At 53.0% G+C, this 16,720-nt stretch overlaps 5 protein-coding genes across 5 annotated transcripts; 4 read left to right on the forward strand and 1 right to left on the reverse strand.

Moving 5' to 3' along the window:
* Positions 1-705: 705 nt before the first annotated feature.
* CTAM01_10589 (NAD-specific glutamate dehydrogenase) lies at positions 706-4,071 on the reverse strand (the record flags this gene model as incomplete). Its single annotated transcript, XM_060526604.1, has 3 exons — positions 706-739; positions 795-3,714; positions 3,774-4,071. 3 exons carry the CDS (start codon positions 4,069-4,071, stop codon positions 706-708), a joined length of 3,252 nt encoding a protein of 1,083 aa, XP_060378699.1.
* A 5,056-nt stretch (positions 4,072-9,127) lies between these two features.
* Positions 9,128-9,688, forward strand: CTAM01_10590 (uncharacterized protein; the record flags this gene model as incomplete). The annotated part of the gene is made up of 1 exon (XM_060526605.1): positions 9,128-9,688. One exon carries the CDS (start codon positions 9,128-9,130, stop codon positions 9,686-9,688), a length of 561 nt encoding a protein of 186 aa, XP_060378700.1.
* Positions 9,689-10,700: 1,012 nt separating this feature from the next.
* Positions 10,701-11,126, forward strand: CTAM01_10591 (uncharacterized protein; the record flags this gene model as incomplete). The annotated part of the gene is made up of 1 exon (XM_060526606.1): positions 10,701-11,126. The coding sequence occupies one exon, from the start codon at positions 10,701-10,703 to the stop codon at positions 11,124-11,126; it is 426 nt and encodes a 141-aa protein (XP_060378701.1).
* A 569-nt stretch (positions 11,127-11,695) lies between these two features.
* Positions 11,696-11,827, forward strand: CTAM01_10592 (uncharacterized protein; the record flags this gene model as incomplete). Its single annotated transcript, XM_060526607.1, has 1 exon — positions 11,696-11,827. The coding sequence occupies one exon, from the start codon at positions 11,696-11,698 to the stop codon at positions 11,825-11,827; it is 132 nt and encodes a 43-aa protein (XP_060378702.1).
* A 1,799-nt stretch (positions 11,828-13,626) lies between these two features.
* On the forward strand, positions 13,627-15,248 carry CTAM01_10593 (kynureninase; the record flags this gene model as incomplete). Its single annotated transcript, XM_060526608.1, has 3 exons — positions 13,627-13,762; positions 13,905-14,272; positions 14,331-15,248. The coding sequence occupies 3 exons, from the start codon at positions 13,627-13,629 to the stop codon at positions 15,246-15,248; spliced, it is 1,422 nt and encodes a 473-aa protein (XP_060378703.1).
* Between the last annotated feature and the right edge of the window lie 1,472 nt (positions 15,249-16,720).

A 16,720-nucleotide genomic window follows, 5' to 3' on the forward strand; every position in this document is an offset into this window, starting at 1 on the left:
ACATGCCCTGCTTTGCTTCCGTGTTTCTACGTTCATCTCTTCAGCTGTGGACGTCAGAGGTTATATCTGTCCTCTGCTCTCTTCGTTCCGGATCCGTTATGGCCAGGTATTGATTCTTGTGGTAGGATAGAACTCAATCCTGGCCCTCTGTAGGTTACAAGGTTTCCAAGGTCTTCCGTAGACTACCATCCCGTACGGGAAAACATGCCATCAATCATCGGCAAATTTGTGAGGCCGATCGAACCCACATCACGTCTACCGAAAGGCGGCTTCACGATATCAACTCGCGCCCCTACAAGCAGTAGTGCCATGGATGCAGGATGGAAAGCTCAAACATATGCAAGCTGAGCCTGAGAAGTAAATTCATGAGGATCAAGATAAGGAGAAAACGCCAAACTGAGGTTTAAAAGTCTCATTGAATAACTGCTGTGATCTTCTCGACCATCAGGTTCAAACCATCTGATAACCATGCCCGATAACTCCTATTAGTATGCAATTCATCCACCATCTAAGCGTGGACTATGGTCCTTTGCTCAATTTTTTACTGCCGTGTCATGATGTTCCTTTTTCTCTCTGTCTTTTCTTTCGCACCACCCATGCGTGTATATGCCAGGAAGCACGAAATCACTTATCCAATTCTCCAATACCCATTATCATGCAGGGAAAACAGAAACACGCCTGATTGAAAAACACTCGAAAAAAAGATTACTGCTTGACGCTCGCCATACGCTTGGCCATGCTAAGTAGAAGGTTAGAATCATGTTCAATGGATTGAAGGGCGCTGGAAAACTTACAAGTCGTAGAAAGCAAACTGGCTAGGCTGGCTGCCAAACTGGTAGACGAACCTCGAGGCGAGGTAGCTGCCGAAGATGGCGCGCAAGTAGGAGTCGGGGACGCGCTCGATGATAGTGTCGAGGCCAATCTTCTCCAGAAGAAGGTTGGGGAGGGCGTCCTGGAGGACCGAGCGACGGATGGCTTCGTTCTTCCAGAGATCGGAGTGCTGGAGCTCCTCGTCCAAGGTGGTGATGGCGTTGGACAGGTTGTCGGAGAGGGTGCTGCGGGCAACACCGGTCTGCTCGTGTTCGCGCCAGATGGCCTCGAACTCAAGGCGGGCGTTCTCCTGAATCTTTGCCTGGACAGACTTGACGTAGTCCTTGTAGAATTGAGGAGCCTGGCCCTTGGCGTCGTGGCACATATGCTTGACAAAGTTCTCGTCGTCGAACGAGAGCGAAGCAAGAACCTCCAAGGAGGAAGACGTGACACCGCCCTTGTTGGCACTGGCATCCTTGTACAGGATACAGCCGGCCTCTTCCAAGCGGAGTTTGGCATCCTGAGTGATGAAGAGATTGGCGCCCTCAACCAGGTAGGGAATGGTCGACTTGCCGTCCTTGATGATCTTGTTAACCGAAATCAAGTCAATGGACTCGGGACGACCACCGCAGGGAACGAAGGAGTCGGTGAGACCAGTATCGCGCAAGTGATAGGTGTTGCGGAAAGATGTGCCGTTGGAGACAAACTCTCCAGTGGGCAGGTTGATGTTGTTGTCATCAACCAGCACGCGGTATCCATCCTTGGACAATTTGGACATGTCGAAGTTGACAATCATGGATCTTGACTTGGCAAGACGGAGAAGCTCTTGCTTGTCAAGTCCGTTGGGGTCAACGAGAACACCAGATCCGTCAACGATGGAAGTGTACTTCTCGGTGCTGAGAAGGATCTCGTTGCTGCCCAAGTCACCATCGGGACCGCCGGTCTGCATCTTCTTCACAGTCGAGGGATCGAGGTTGAGCTTGCGGTAGATACCGTTGACGTATTCACGGACAGACAGGGTCGTCATGCCGTAAGTGTCGTGGGGAATACCGCCCAACTTGGGCGACTTGCCAGTGAAGAATGACTTCCACCAGGGTGCGCCGCGGGCGCGAGCATGCTCAGTAGCCCAGTCGACGAGCTCTGCCGTGTTCTCATCGGGTCCCATGAAGATGATCTCCTCCTTGCCGTACAGGTCCACAAGCGGGTTCTTGATGCCGGGAGTCTGGGCAGGGAGCAGAAGGTCGAGGATACTGTCAATGTACTTCTCAAAGGCCTCCTCGGCGCGGTCTTGCATCTTGGGGTCAAGAAGGATGACACCCTTGGAACCGCCTTCGGGAATGTCCTTGTTCTTGCGCTGCTGGGTGCTGGCCAGGCCGTAGTTCTCGTCAAACAGGTTGCGGGCGTTGATGCCGTAAGCCTCCTTGCTGCGAGACTTGACGATGCGAATACCACCGCGGGCAATATCCTTGAAGCGCAGGTGAAAACCGCGCGACTCGGCGCCGATGACGAGGAACATGCCGTAGAGGCGCTTGGGGTATTCGATCTCAGGCAAGAAAGAGGGGTCCAGGCGGAAACTCAGGGCAACCTTGGTGGGAGTGAAGTAGTTGGTCTTGAGAATGGCGTTGTTGAAGACCCGGAAGGCGGTCATGACCATCTCCTCGTGCTCGTTGGAAACATCGCGAGTGATGCGCTCCTTGAGCTTGGCATCGGACAAGACCTCAATGGCCGGGGTAGGGGCGATGAAGTGACGGTCAAAGTCGGGTCCGACGGCAAGATGCACCGAGGCAAAAGAAGCGTAGAGGGCGCGAACAAGGCCCGGGTACGATTGGATGATCTCCAGAATGTAGTCGGGAGTGAAAGTCTCCGTCCTCAGACGGCGCTTCAGCTTGGACAGAAGTGCTGTGTGAGCCTGGTTCTTAGGGTCCAGGATCTCTGACAGGGAGATGTACTCAGAACCCAAACGGTTCAGGAAGTGCTGAATGAAAACCCAGACGCAGTGGCCGTAAACGGTCTCTTGCAGACTCAGCTCACCGGCAGTGAAGAGAGAGTGCAGCTTGTTCTGGGGAATACAGTACAGCAGGGAGATCTCCTTGGTAATCTGGTGGATCGACTGGTCCAACGATGGGAAGTTACCCTCGATGTTCATAGCGGGACGAAGGTAGATACTCATGACCGTGATACCGTTGGCAAATTGCTCCACGTACTTTCTGGAGCTGGTGACGCCGTAGTAGTGGTACAGGTCACTGAGAGCCGAGAACAGGCCACGGGCAGTACGAGAGCGGAAGGCAATGACCAAGCGCTTCTCAGGAGAGCCCTCAATGTCGAAGACCTCAATGACGGGGCCAGTTCTATTGACCGCGAGATCAATGATCTCCTGGTAGATCTGCTTGGTGTTGTTGGTGGCCTTCTGCAAGAAACCGTTGTCGGCAATGACCTCCAAACGGGTCTCGTGAGGGTCCGTTGTCTCAGGGCTCTGCTTGAAGAGACATTGGTAGACGAAGTAGCAGCGCAGGGTGGCCTTAGAGGTTGGTGATGCGCCCAGAACTCCAGGAGAGCGGAAGGTCTCTACACGGAACTTGGTCTTGCCAACATGGTCAAGATACTTGGCCTCGAGGCGCTGTTCGTAGCGGGGTCCAGCAATGGACGTCCTGCCGGGCTCGCTCGTGTCGATGTAAATGGCATGATCATGCGCCTCCATGTCAAGTCTGATCTCCTCGCGCTTGTCCTCGCGGGCGAAAGCGGCCACCTTGGCGGCGTACAGAGATGTGATTTGGCTGGCAATGACCTCGGGAACTTCAATCTTGAAGTAGACATCGTCGATGCCGAGCTCGTCGTAGAACCATGTGACTTGCTCCTCAATCAGAGCTTCTGGGATCCATCCGTTGCTCTTGATGAGCTCCTTGACTAGTTTTGCGCGTGTTAGTGACGCCCTCGACTTGGTTCCTGGACAACAACAAACTCACCCTGCTCCATCTGCTCTTGCTTGCCAACAAAAGTCGGCGCAATGTAGCCAACTGTTGCTGACCTCAAAACCCTGTGGCCGTTGCCATTTGAGCGAGAAGCCATGGGCAAGCTGAAATGTGTTGGCTGGGGAGAGGGGCCACGGCTGCTCTCTGCTGAGTCGGCCTGAACCTGGCCCAGCATCTTGTTACGAGGAGGGGCGGCGGTCGCCATGATGTCGCTGATTTCTTCGAGGGGGTCTGGCTCTGAAGAATACCTATCCATGGTAGGAAGGTCAGTATTGATTGACAAGGCCAACATTGTGGCGAGTAGCGAATCAACAAGATGGCAGGAAGAAGTAGCGTGATTATGGCGGGAGACGGTTTGTGGTGAAGAGGGAGAGGAAGACGAGTGTCAGGATGGGCGTCCCCAGGGTCTAAGTATGTTGACGGGGACAACGAGGCATCGCAGCAACCAGGAAAAGTTACATGATGTTTGTGAGTCAGTGTCAGACTGCTGGCAGGACAGCTTTGTCGAGCGCCCGTTACGTTTGATTGCGACGACCGGGACCGTCAATGGATCGTGGGGATCTAGAGCAGGCTTTCTTGCTCTGGACAATGCGGTCTGGGAATTGGACAGGGCCCGCAAGGTAGAACAGAAGTGCTGTGTTGTGGAAATGGAATCGCGCGCAAAGGTAGGAATCGAGAGAGCAACGGGAGCATTGAAGCTTCACCGCCGTAGGCTCGTGCAATGGGTGGACTGATAAGGGATGGGCAGGGGGAGCCAACGAGAGGTGAGAGGGCATGGGAATTTGGAGTTGGGGGAGGTGAACTCGGGCGGGCGTACCTTGCGTCTTCGGTAGACTAGCGCGATGCTGATCCGATTCAGATATACGGGATCAGGTAGGAAAGCAGATGCAGAGCTAACAATGGGCTCGGATAGCTGCTTCTTGCCGACTGTTGGTCGGTTGATCGGTATAGGGGTATAGGGAAAAGATAGAGGATGAGAGACACGATGTCTGGTTCCGGGGAGGAGTGCAGATATCGCGGGGCGTGGTGTTTGTTAAGTAGGACGTGGAATCTAGTGTAGGTGAAGCCGAGGTGAGTGACTGATGTCAAAGTCTCGGAGAGGTGATCCGGCGGGGCACTTTGACGGTAAGGTGCTTGGCCTGAGCTTTGTTGTTGACGGTTGTGGTGGTGGTGGTGGTGGTGGTGGTGGTGAATGACAGAGGAGCCGTGGGTTGTCTCACAAGCCAATGGCAAGAACAGGCTGTTTTTGACAGATGAAGACGGGATGAAAGGAGGCAGCGGATGATAAGAAGGGGGGCGTGGGCGTGGCAGGAAAGGTTCGAGGACGAAGTATCTCAAAACCTAGAAGAGGCCGATATATACGTGTTTTCCTGTGTAAAGAGGAAAGCAACCGCGGGCAGAGCGAGAGGGAGTTTCCTTGTAAGCGCGACTAGTGGTCAGCAGGACGTCCCGTATTGGAATTGTGGAAGCTATTGCCCATGACTTGTTGTAATATGGAAGGCCAGGGCAAATCTTATTCAGCTTTTCAGGTACGGGGGGAGCAATGTACCTTTTTTTCTTCTCTTGTGTTTGTTACAACCCCGAGAGTCAGAGAGAACAAGAAGAGGGTGATCGAGAATGCGTCAATTGACGTAAAGGTGGATGATGGGAATCCCGGGCAACACAGCCATCCGACCGGCTTGGGGTCAATTCGCTGGTAGCTGGTACCTTTTTGGTGAGTTTTGCTCAAGCCCCAGGGGGTGAAGAACTGAAATCGAGGACCGGGTTTGGGTCGATCGGTTACGTCTGGGTCAGAGGTTCTGGCCTTGGTTGGAATGCCGGTGGGGTTGCGACCTGCGGCCAAGAGGGGCCTGGAATCTTTCTCGCTGGATTCGAGAAGGAAGTGATGGCAATTCAGAGTGAGAGAAGTTGTTTCGTCAGATCCAGATCCTGGTTCAGCAAAGATACCAGAAATTCAGTCTGTGACTTGGTGAGATGTGGATGTGGCAACACCGAGGGGCGGGTTTCTGAGAGATAAGGGACCCTGAACTGAGTGAGAGTTAGCGCTCCCGTATCGACTCGTTTTTTGCTGCCTTCAGCTGAAAATAGCAGCAAGGCGGGCGGACAAGGTCGTAGCAGCCGTGGCCACAGGGCTGTGAACGGGCCTGGGGTGGTGGAAACTTGAAAGGCACAAGCAAGAGAGCAGCAATTGGGGGCGACACAACAGAACACCACGCCGCCGGGCCGGTTGCTGAGAGAGCTGGCTGACGGCTGTTGGCTGGGCTGTGTACTACAGGTGTGTGGCTGACGCGAGATAGGGAGCCCATAGGCGGACACGGTGAGGGACGCAATTTGGGATTGGTGAAGAGAAAGACGGGAGAGCTGCGTGTGTATGTTGTTTACCTTTGTGGTGGCTCAGAGATTGAGAGATAAGGCAGGTCTTATTTGGCCAGTAGGAACGAAGCCAGAGCGTGAGGGAGGGATGTAGGCAAAGAGTAACAGCAAGCGGGTAAATGCTGCTTGTTGGGTGAAGTTGTCTAACCTCGAGCTTTAGTTGAGGCTCTTGAAAGGGGGAGGAGGAGACGAGGATGAAGATGAGGATGAGGAAAAAGCAAAGTCGATCAGGAACTGAGAAACTCACGATCCAAGAGGCCCGGCTCAAGGCTTTATACTCACAGGTACTTGATGACTTGACAACAACAACGACGACGGCGACGAATGCTTTTCTGACTGCAAGAAATCAATGCCGGCCATTCTTTTCCCAGTCGAACTTTTTTCTCTCTTCTAATTCCCTCCTACAAGAGTACGTCTCTCCAAGTCCCTTCTTCCATGTACACACACACCCCCCTTGACCGGGCAGGTGACTCGCAAAAGACGGGAGACGTTGTGAAGGAAATTTTGCATATTTTCCACCCTCCAGGGCCTCCAGGGGAAGCACGTCGACATGCATCCTTGCAGCTCTCGCCCTTTCGAACGAAGCTCCCGTGGCTTCTCGTCCAGTGTCTACTACGAGTTGGATCACGATGATGACTTCACCCGCAGCACAAATGGCGAACTATTACCAAACAGAAACCGGGCTAAGCCGTTTCGGGTAGGCAGCAGACTCCAATTAGCCTTGCTGATTGGATCACAGGCTTACAGCTCGAGGGAAGAGAGAGGCGGGAAGGTACCTATTCCTTCTCAAGTTTCTCCAAGTATGTAGGTACGGAGTAAGGTAGGTACTACTGCGTAAGTATTGCGGTACCTGGCGGCGAAGGCGGCGCGGCGGTGGTGGTGTTGGCGAGTGCGACCGTCCCGGGCCTGGGTCCGCCTGTCCGCCTGGAGTAGAGGTACAGGAGGAAAGGGTACTTGCTCACCCTCATCGCTGCCGTATGCCCCATCGTACCTGACGGCGTAAGGCGACATTTTTGGCTGGGAAGCTGGGGCGGAAGCTGAAGCAGTGAGGCCTGGGAGCTGCCACATGGGGCACATCACATGCGCCAATGGAGGGGCACTTGGGGCACCAAGGAACCACCAAGGCCTCAAACATCCACTGGGAAGACCACGATGCCCTCCAACGGTACGTATCCAACGGTACGTAGATACTTCTTCCCATCAGATGTATCCGTACTTCCCTGTGCCGTTCTTTCTCGGTTATTCTCTCTGCAAAAAGGCATCGTGGGAAAGACCGAAAGCAGGTACAAGAGACTTGCCAGTGTACGTATCTGCAATTCTCCTTACATGTCACGGCTATTCGAGGCTCTTCAATCCACACAGCAGCGGTACACTTTCCAGTTTTTTCTTGCATTTTTTTCTCTCGCATCCTCTATTCGTAAGGATACCTTGCCAGGTACCTCTTTTCATTCGAGGTCCAAGTGTCGGAGCGGGCACCCGACGTCTCTTCAAACCTCATATCATACTTTTCTGTGTTACCCAACATGACCGGCCCGGTTGGATTGGGACTTGGGAGAGGGCACGAAAGGATGAAGCAGAGAAGAGCGCATAACAGAACCGATCTAAGATGAGCCATCTCGGATGCCAGGTCCAAAATGACAAGTCAAAGCAGCCAAACCCGATGGCGATAGCCTTCAACAAGGCATAAGGTCTTACTCACCGCAGGCAAATGTGTCAAAATCGGTATTGCCCAGCAGAGCCACACGTCCGGGCGGCCGGTCTCTCAGCGCGCGGCCTTGGATCCCGTGAGCTCTCGCAAAACAGCATTCCATGGGCCGTCCTGTGCGTACCCGGTTTACCCGCCGACCTGCTGCTTGCTGTGTTGTCAACTTGCTTCTGCTGTTGCATTGCACTCTCTAATCTCGTCAGTCACCTTCCCATTATCAAGACGCCCCGAGAGTTCGGCACTGGTAGCCGCCGTTCTATGTACAGACGAAACGACATGTACCCTCGAGATGATGTCTTTTTGCGTTTCTTTCCCAACAAAGCACAGGACTCGTTACGAAAAGACCGGTGACGGTAAGCGAAGGTACCTCTGTACTTTGGACAAGAAAGCAGATTACTCTGAAGAATACTGTCTATCACGCTGCGGGTAAAGAAACCCGTTTGAAAATTTGAACAAATCGTGAGTACTCTGTACCTCCTCTGTTTTACCGCTTATTCGCGTTGCAGCTCAAAACGCCCGCTTGTCAGGCGCCGGCCTTGCTTCGAGACGACTTCCCAGCCATTGCCCCTCTAAAGCCCCAGAAAAAAGAACCAACTTCGTCGTACCTTGTTCCATTGTAAGTGGTTTCCGATCATGTACCATGCTAGATACCCACGATACCTACTTTCGCAATACTAATGTACCTAATCCAAAGAGGCTTCATGTATCTTCTCAAGTACACATACGACATTTACCTCTTTGTTGTGTACGTAGTCGTCGTACCTCCCCTTGTGAATCACGGCATGATAACAACAAGTCCCCCGGCCGGCAACAGCTCAGACCTCATAACAAAAATATGGACACTAATAGCAACAGCCATGTTCGTCCAAAGACTATCAATCGCAACTGGATACGGACACAGGAACCGAGTTGTCTAACCCCCCCAGAAAAAACAACACCAGTCTCCCGCTCTTGTCTTCCATCGACCTCGTTAGGAACCGAGACTCTCTGCTTTCCACATTTCTCTTACCCCAGATCTTCTGCACAACTACATAGATCAACCAGCTCAGCCCTCCTTTTACACACGCACGCCCAGGAAGGCCCCCCAACAACAGTCTAGACCAGGACAAGAAGTAGAACCCCTGGGTCCAAGATCCGAGGGAGAATCAGTCAAGCCTGTAAAAAGATCACGGGACGGCAACAATGTTGGGGATGGCCCTTGACCCTTTCAGCCCCGAGTGGCCCGGGAGCGCGGCGGCTGATGTCTCCCTTTCCCCACAGCCGCTCTAGCATGGCTGTTGTTTGTTCCATCTGCCAACCGACGGGACCGGGCCCCCGAATCGTCGAGTTTCCATTACCCCCAGATTACTTGATCGTGCAGCCCGCGCCAGCGCCAGTTGCGACCCCGAGATGGCCACGGGACAGTCCGACCTGGCCCCATTGGGGAAGTTGGGAAGGACTCTGGATGATGGGAAACCTAGTTCGTTTGGACAATGCCCCGTTCCCTCTGACTCTTGCAGCTTGCGCTTCCTCTGCTTCTGCTTTACCCCAGCTTTTTGGTACCGTACCTTGGATGGTGTTCACAACTCACGATACTCTCACTCCCTTTTCGAGTCTCGACTTGCGTAACAACACAGTCTATTCCACAGAATCTAGCCACCCCAGGCCGGGGCCCCGACGATCCAAATTGATGCCCCGCGATCCCGCATCGCCATTACCAAATGGAAAAGCCGTTGTAAAACACTGCCGGTCTCCAGAGGTCCTGAACCCAAGACTCCTTTCGTCACGCGGTCTGACAAGGCCTTTTGTTTCGTCCAAATTCGATTCTTCTCTCCTCCTTCCGGGAAAGTAACAAGCACTGCGCTGTTCCCCCTTCCTGCATACTAATATACCATGTGGATGTTATGGGGTAAGAGTTTGGGGAAACTTGACAGGAAGCCTGGAATGGACGGATTGTCCAAGTCTGCACTTTCAGGACTGACTCTGTGGATTCGATGCTCAGTCACGTAGTTGTAAAGGTTGAGATGTGAACCATGTCCCCATTGGAAGGGTCAAGAGACACGATGTGTCACGATCTTTCTCTCACCGTCCCTTACCCCGATTCACCTTTTCAGTCCACCGACTTCTAGACTTCACACCTCAAGGTGTGGAACACATACACGCACGCACGCACACGTCCACATTCCCGCTGCCAAAAAGAGGGGGGTTGAGTCCCGGAGACCGCTTTACCCCAACAACGCCTCTAGTCGCTATTGACAGGAGTGAAGAGATCGTGACTCCAATAGCACAGCCACAAGGGGATGGAAAACTCGGATCGTCACTTGCCAAGGTGCCTTTCCCCAGATTTTTGCCAGGTCCCGTTCTCCTTTCTGCATTCCCCATTCCCCAGGGAAAGCTCGGGGCAAGTCAGCCGTCACGAGTCTCTAGCTCGACCACGGACCAAGGAAAGGAAAAAAAAAAAAAAAAACCGAGAAAGGTCACGATGCGACTTTTCGTTATTTAATTTCCTTCGCCGCGCCAGGTGGCCCGTCAAGCCCGGTTCGGGGGTTCTAGGTCAATGGCACCATTCCAGCCCCAGGTCACGATGGAGAGAGAAAGACCTCACCTCTGTTTTGGGTCCGGGGGTGTGTAGAGAGGCAGTTAATGACACATAGAAACGAGGATTAATTAGTGGTTCTGGTTTATTTCCAGACATTCAAACCACAAAATCACAATACAATAAAGTCTTTTTTTTCGATACTGGGGGTGTTGTTGTGTTTGCTGCTTGACTTTTTCACTGACCCCTTGCTTCTTGTCGTAATGTTTACAAAAGCTGTTGCAATAATTGCGGCATCGTGCAAAACTCACTGCCGGCCGCCACGAACATGTACGAGTACGTAAGAAATATTTCCGACCGGGTTCCTGACCTATGCGTCCAGTCCCCCCCTTCTCTTGCCCTTTCTTTCTTTCTTCGCTTGTTAGTTGATTGGATATACACAACGGGAAGAAAAACGAGAGGCCTCCTCTATTGTGCATATCGACGGGCGCATCGAGCCGCGTATATTCATTCCGATCCGGCAAGGTACCACGATCAGATAGCTCTGTTTTTCGAGTTTTCGAGCGTGTTGCTCTGGCAGAAAAAAAAGTTTGAGTTGAGCCGCTGGAGAGAAAATGGCTCTTCCCAATTGAGTAACCCAGAGGCATTATTGGACGGGATCTTCACGCCGTTTCCGCCCGTCGTGAGGGGAGGCCTCTTGGATTGTTATCTAGAACTCGGAATAGCATTGGCTAGGGAAGACCAGCCATCGTAGTACTGGTGACCCGTCACAGAAAGAACATGAAATAGAACAAGTTGGTAGCCAAGCAGAGCCTCCCCCTACTCCATACACACGACTTTGGGCGATCACGTCGGAGGGTCGGGGTCTCCACCCGAAACTGTCCCAACGTCAAGTCAAACTCCGGCCAAGAGAACCCGCGGAGTGTATTGTTAGGTGCAGCGGCTTTCCTGTCCTCGTAGGAGAGCGCCAATCAACCCTAGTCATGTCGTGTCCTTGAATCTGCGACATTCCGTTCCCAAATTCCATCTTTAGTAATTGGTTACAGAGTTTCGATGGAAAAAGAGGTACAATGCAGAACACCCGCCGGGGAAAAGCGTCATCTTCCTTCCATTGTCAGTCCCCTCTTTCCCTCCTACCTTTTGCAGAGCATTATTTCATCGGGGTAAGGTAATCGGTCGATTGTGAGAAAAGTCACCAAAGCGGCGTCTACTTCCATAACTCTACGTAGGTATGGCTTCAGTCCTCCATAGCCAGCCCATACCAGCCCGTCGTCCTCCCCCCCGCCCCCACCCCCTTTCGACCACTCCGCAGAGAAAACTTGCATGAGGCTAAGGGGAGAACCCGAAAGTGCGAGGATCATCCGACCACCCGGGCGAGCAAGGGGAAACTTTCCAAGATGTTCGGGTTGGGCACCCGGTGCTTATCTTTCCATGGCTCTGGGAAGACTTGCTTAATTCTGGGAAACCACAGAGAGTAGTTCCGTGTCACAACAGATGATAACGAAGAGAGAAAGAAAGAAAAGCGTGGCTTGAATTCGAAACGGGCCTCCTCGGGCCTAGGCTGGCCAGACTTGCTTCAGGATCTGCAAGGAAAGTAAGCCCGGTCAGTCTGCTGCTGCTGTGTATGAATACTTCGTACATTGATATCCCGCCTAGCGCCCGCAGCTGCCGAAAAACCCCGTGCCGTGATTCCTTCCGTGGAACACTGAACTCCGTCGGAGGAGGGTGAGTGTGGCAGCATACTTCCCACCATCCATTTTCCGTCGCAGAGTCACCTCGTCCTCCGCATCACCCGCCGTGGATCCCCGGACGCGCACGGGGAGGAGGGGGTGACGGACTCGTCTTCTGGCTCCGTCCGACCCCGTGCTACCTACCTGACCTTCCACCTCCCACCCTCTCCATCTAGTCGTACATAGTATAGACTCGTATGTATTCTGTTGGGTCTATTCATGTGGTCCTCCTTTCCCCAAAAAGGACTCCATCTGGATGGAGTGTAAGACTAGTCCATCAGGTACCGCCATCCACGAGAAACAGGCAAAACTTGGAGGGGCGAGACAAAGACGCAAGCCCGCCGCCGCCGTCCGTACCTGATTTACCTTGCGCCTCGAGGCTCAAGGTACCGACCAGGCCCTGTCTGGACCCAAACGATCTCGTGTGCCCCCCCAGACTCGCGGATTGCGGAGGGTCGTCGCCAAGGGACGAGTCAGCAAAACCCCGCATGTGGCCAGTCTATGGGGTAATGAGGGGGTAATACCGGGGTTTTGAGGGGGTAATGAAAACTCCCATATTTCGTAATCCGAGGCGTTTAGCTCGAGCACGTTATTGTTGTTTTTGATGATGATGGAATGGAACAGAAGTTTTTTTTCTTTCTTTGATTGTCACGATGCAGGTTTTTGATATTTTGAAACTTGTGAGATATATGCCGGTACAAGTAAGTGTACATTGACACAGTTAGACGAAGTATAGGGTACTTGGGCAAGGTACATGTCAAGGATCGAAGGAAAGTACCTTGATTTAATCGAATTCACATCTTTGATTTCGGCATCACGATACATCACCAAGTTTTTCAAGGTCCACCCAACCATAAGTTTTTGGAGAAAAAGAGGATCCTCTCCCCCTCTGATGCTGAAATAGTGATTTCTCCATCGTCTCACCTCTACCTCCCTCTCTCCAACTGTTTTACATGGTGGGAACACCTGATGCTCCCTTGGTCTCTGAGTGGGCAGCTCCATCCCAAGTTCAGGTACCTATCCACACAGTCATCCAACTTCAAGTGATTGTGGTCGTGGTGATGGTCACTCGGTGGTCACAAAAGATGGAAGGTGGTGGTGAACGTTGCCAGCTGCACGGCGTGGCCCCGCCAGCCGGAGCTCCATCCGAACCCCTCATTGGAGGATGGGCGCACGCGCGGGAATTATTCAATGGAGCATCATGACTTCACTCGTGTTTTTGGTTGGAAAACACTGCTGACCTCACTACCTCTGACCCAACGTGCATCATCTTGTAAGCCGTAAACGCAGGATATTGAGGCCAGCTCATTGAATTCAAGGATCTTGATACACACGATCAAGGGTTACTGCGACACTGCTATTCAAGGTGAACCCGAGAGAGAGTAGATCCCAAGACACATTGACGGCCATTTCGATTTCCCCACCCCCCGCTTCAATCCCTCTCTCGAACCTCAAGCCAAGGTCGGAGCAGGAGGTTATCCTACCTCATCTTAGTCAAAGGTCATCCACACTATCTCACCCGATATGGACCCTCTCCTCGACGCTTCCATCAGGCAACGCGCCGAGGCCCTGGATCAGGAAGATGCGCTGAGGCACACGCGGGACGAGTTCGTCATCCCCACGAAACAAGACATCACCAGCAAGACCCTTGCCAAGAAAGGTCAGCAATTGGAGGCATCATTCTACTTCATCAGGAGACACCTAGCTCCCTTCATTCTCACTCTCCCTAACTCCTTCATATGCTACTCCTCACCCTCAATGCCTCTAGACTCTAGATTTTGGAGCTAACATCCTTCCCCAAGGAAAAGAGGACGGCTCTGCCACATCAGAGGCCGGTCAGCAGAAATGCACCTACCTCTGCGGCAACTCTCTCGGTCTGCAGCCTAAGCGCACCGCCGAGAGGATACAGCAGTATCTGTCCACCTGGGCGATGCAGGGTGTCCAGGGACATTTCAAGCCTTTGGAAGACTCCCCGTTGCCGACATGGCTCGACGTAGACGCCAGGGCGGCTAAGATGATGGCCCCCATTGTTGGCGCTGAGGAATCCGAGGTTGTCGTGATGCAGACTCTGACGGCAAACCTCCATCTTCTCATGTCGGCCTTCTACAAGCCCAAGAAGGACGGCAGGCATAAGATAATCCTGGAGAGCAAGGCCTTTCCGAGTGACCATGTAAGTCAGCTCTTTTCCGCAAACTTAGACAAGGGAATGGCACTAACAGCTCATACAGTTCGTCGTGGAGACCCAAATCAGACACCATGACCTCTCCCCGTCAACGTCAATGGTCTGCATTGAGCCCCCCTCAACCGCCGTAGAACCAACCCTCGCAACCCAACACATCCTCTCCATCATCGAGGCCCACGCCGCAGACACGGCTCTCATCCTCTTGCCCGGTATCCAGTACTACACCGGCCAGCTCCTCGACATCCCCACCATCACCGCCTTCGCGCACAAGCATGCCATCCCCATCATCTGGGACCTCGCCCACGCCGTCGGCAACGTCCCGCTGCACCTCCACGACTGGGACGTCGACGCCGCGGCCTGGTGTACCTACAAGTACCTCAACGGCGGGCCGGGCTGCATCGGCGGCGCGTTCGTCAACGCGCGGCACACGGCCGTCACGACCTCGGTCGAGGACGCCGACTCCGAGAAGGGCTACGTGAACCGTTTCGGAGGCTGGTGGGGCAATGACAAGAGCTCGCGCTTCGTGATGGCGACAAAGTTTCACCCGGCGGCCGGGGCGGCCGGGTTCCAGCTGAGTAACCCGAGCGTGCTCGACATCACGTCGCTGTGCGCTTCGCTCGAGGTGTTTGAGCTCGCGGGCGGGATGGCGCCGCTGCGTGAGAAGTCGAAGCGGCTGACGGCGTTCCTGGAGGTGCTGCTCCAGAACTGGCTCGGTTCCGATATGTTCAGCATCATTACGCCGTCGGTAAGCGAGGAGCGCGGAGCGCAGTTGAGTTTGAAGCTCGCGGATGGGCTGTTGGATGGTGTGATGGAGTACTTTGAGGAGGTTGGGGTGGTCATTGACGAGAGGAAGCCCAATGTCATCAGAGTTGCGCCGGCGCCGTTGTATAATACGTTTGTGGACTGTGTTGATTTTGTTGAGCACTTTGGCAAGGCTTTGCAAAGGGCCAGCAAGACAGCGTAGTGGTTAGACTCGTGTCAAAGATGTCCAACATCAGACTTTCCACAGAGAATATAGGAAAGACTCGACAGAGTCAAATTGTTCGAAGATCATACCTCGACGGTTACCAGGTCAGCCACCCTGACCCGCGCCTTGCCTTTCCAAGCCACATCACAAACCTTCTCATCCGATACCTCTTCTGCCTATACCGCCCTGAATACACAACAACAAGCCTTCATTTACCCCCTCAACCCAATTCCTGTCACCAGCGCAGCAGGCGCCCCTTAGGCCGGGGGTCAGGTCAAACTGTGGTGTGGTGGTGGAACGGTTCATGGTCAACAATCAAAACGCCAACCAGCCTACTCGACGACAGGCTTAGCGAGTTCGAGTCCCAGCATGAGCACCAGAGATGTAGCCCCCAGTTCAGCACCGGGGGGGTGAACTCTTTTGGTTTTTTGAACTCATGAACGATTAGTCATTATTGCTGTTGATATGTCACGAGTCTTGAGGGATGTATTATCATAATTATTAGAGCGCTGCTCTCGAGCACTAGAGTGAAGAAGCACTCGCTCAATGCTTCGTCCGCTGTTTCTTTCTCTTCATAAATTGACTGACTACGCTCCTATTTTGCCAAGTAGGTGAGAGCTTCTACTTCTGTATATGGCCTTAGACGCCAGGAATTGAGGCTTGAAACAGTAGACACCATTCCAGGAATGCCTTACTCGAGAGAAGACGATATCGGGGGCCATTCTGGGGAAGAATAACTCCCATCTTGAGGTTCAGCTACATACTTAATCAAAAAAGAAAAAAGAAAAAGAAGAAGAAGATACTCAGATATCTTCGTGAACGGCCTACTCCTTCTCGGGGTCGTCAATAAGATAAGCAGAGAACAACCCCACAGACCCCTCTGATCCAAGGAATCCACCTGCTCTTCTCCCTTTGACACTATTCACGTTCCTTCTGAGAGCCACCTCTTGCCCCTTTACCCATTTGCTCCTTCTTGACCATCTCACCTTTGGGTACCTGAGGCACTCTGCTCCTTCCACCTGAACTTTTGACGAGAAACGCGTACGCGTGACCGCCTCACGTGGACGTGAGGTCGTTGATGAGGCGGTGGTTACCTCAGAAACGGCTCAGGAGGGCGGTCAGAAGGAGGTTGGAGGGATGTTTAATACCTCAGGGCGGACCGATCCTTCTCATTTCGTCCGCTCTTCATCTCTACACCTTCCTCACCGCGGAATTTGTTTACCTTTCCATCCTTCCATCACCACATCACATTGCTCAGAGACCCGCGCAAATATCACCAACCTCCAACTTCCACGCAGCATATTCTCTTACCATTCTTACTTGCGCAGTGCTCAGAGAATCATTCCCCGAGTCTGATCTTGTATTTTTGGTGTTTTGGAGTGTCGCCTTTTTGGTCTTTTCTTGCCATTCTTCCTGATCCCAAGTTTGGCACATTGTCGCGCCTGCGCGATCGCGTCTATCTTGGGCAC

The sequence above is a fragment of the Colletotrichum tamarilloi genome (assembly GCF_030869305.1).
Source record: "Colletotrichum tamarilloi strain Tom-12 chromosome Unknown Scaffold_50.1, whole genome shotgun sequence".
Lineage (NCBI taxonomy): Eukaryota > Fungi > Ascomycota > Sordariomycetes > Glomerellales > Glomerellaceae > Colletotrichum > Colletotrichum tamarilloi.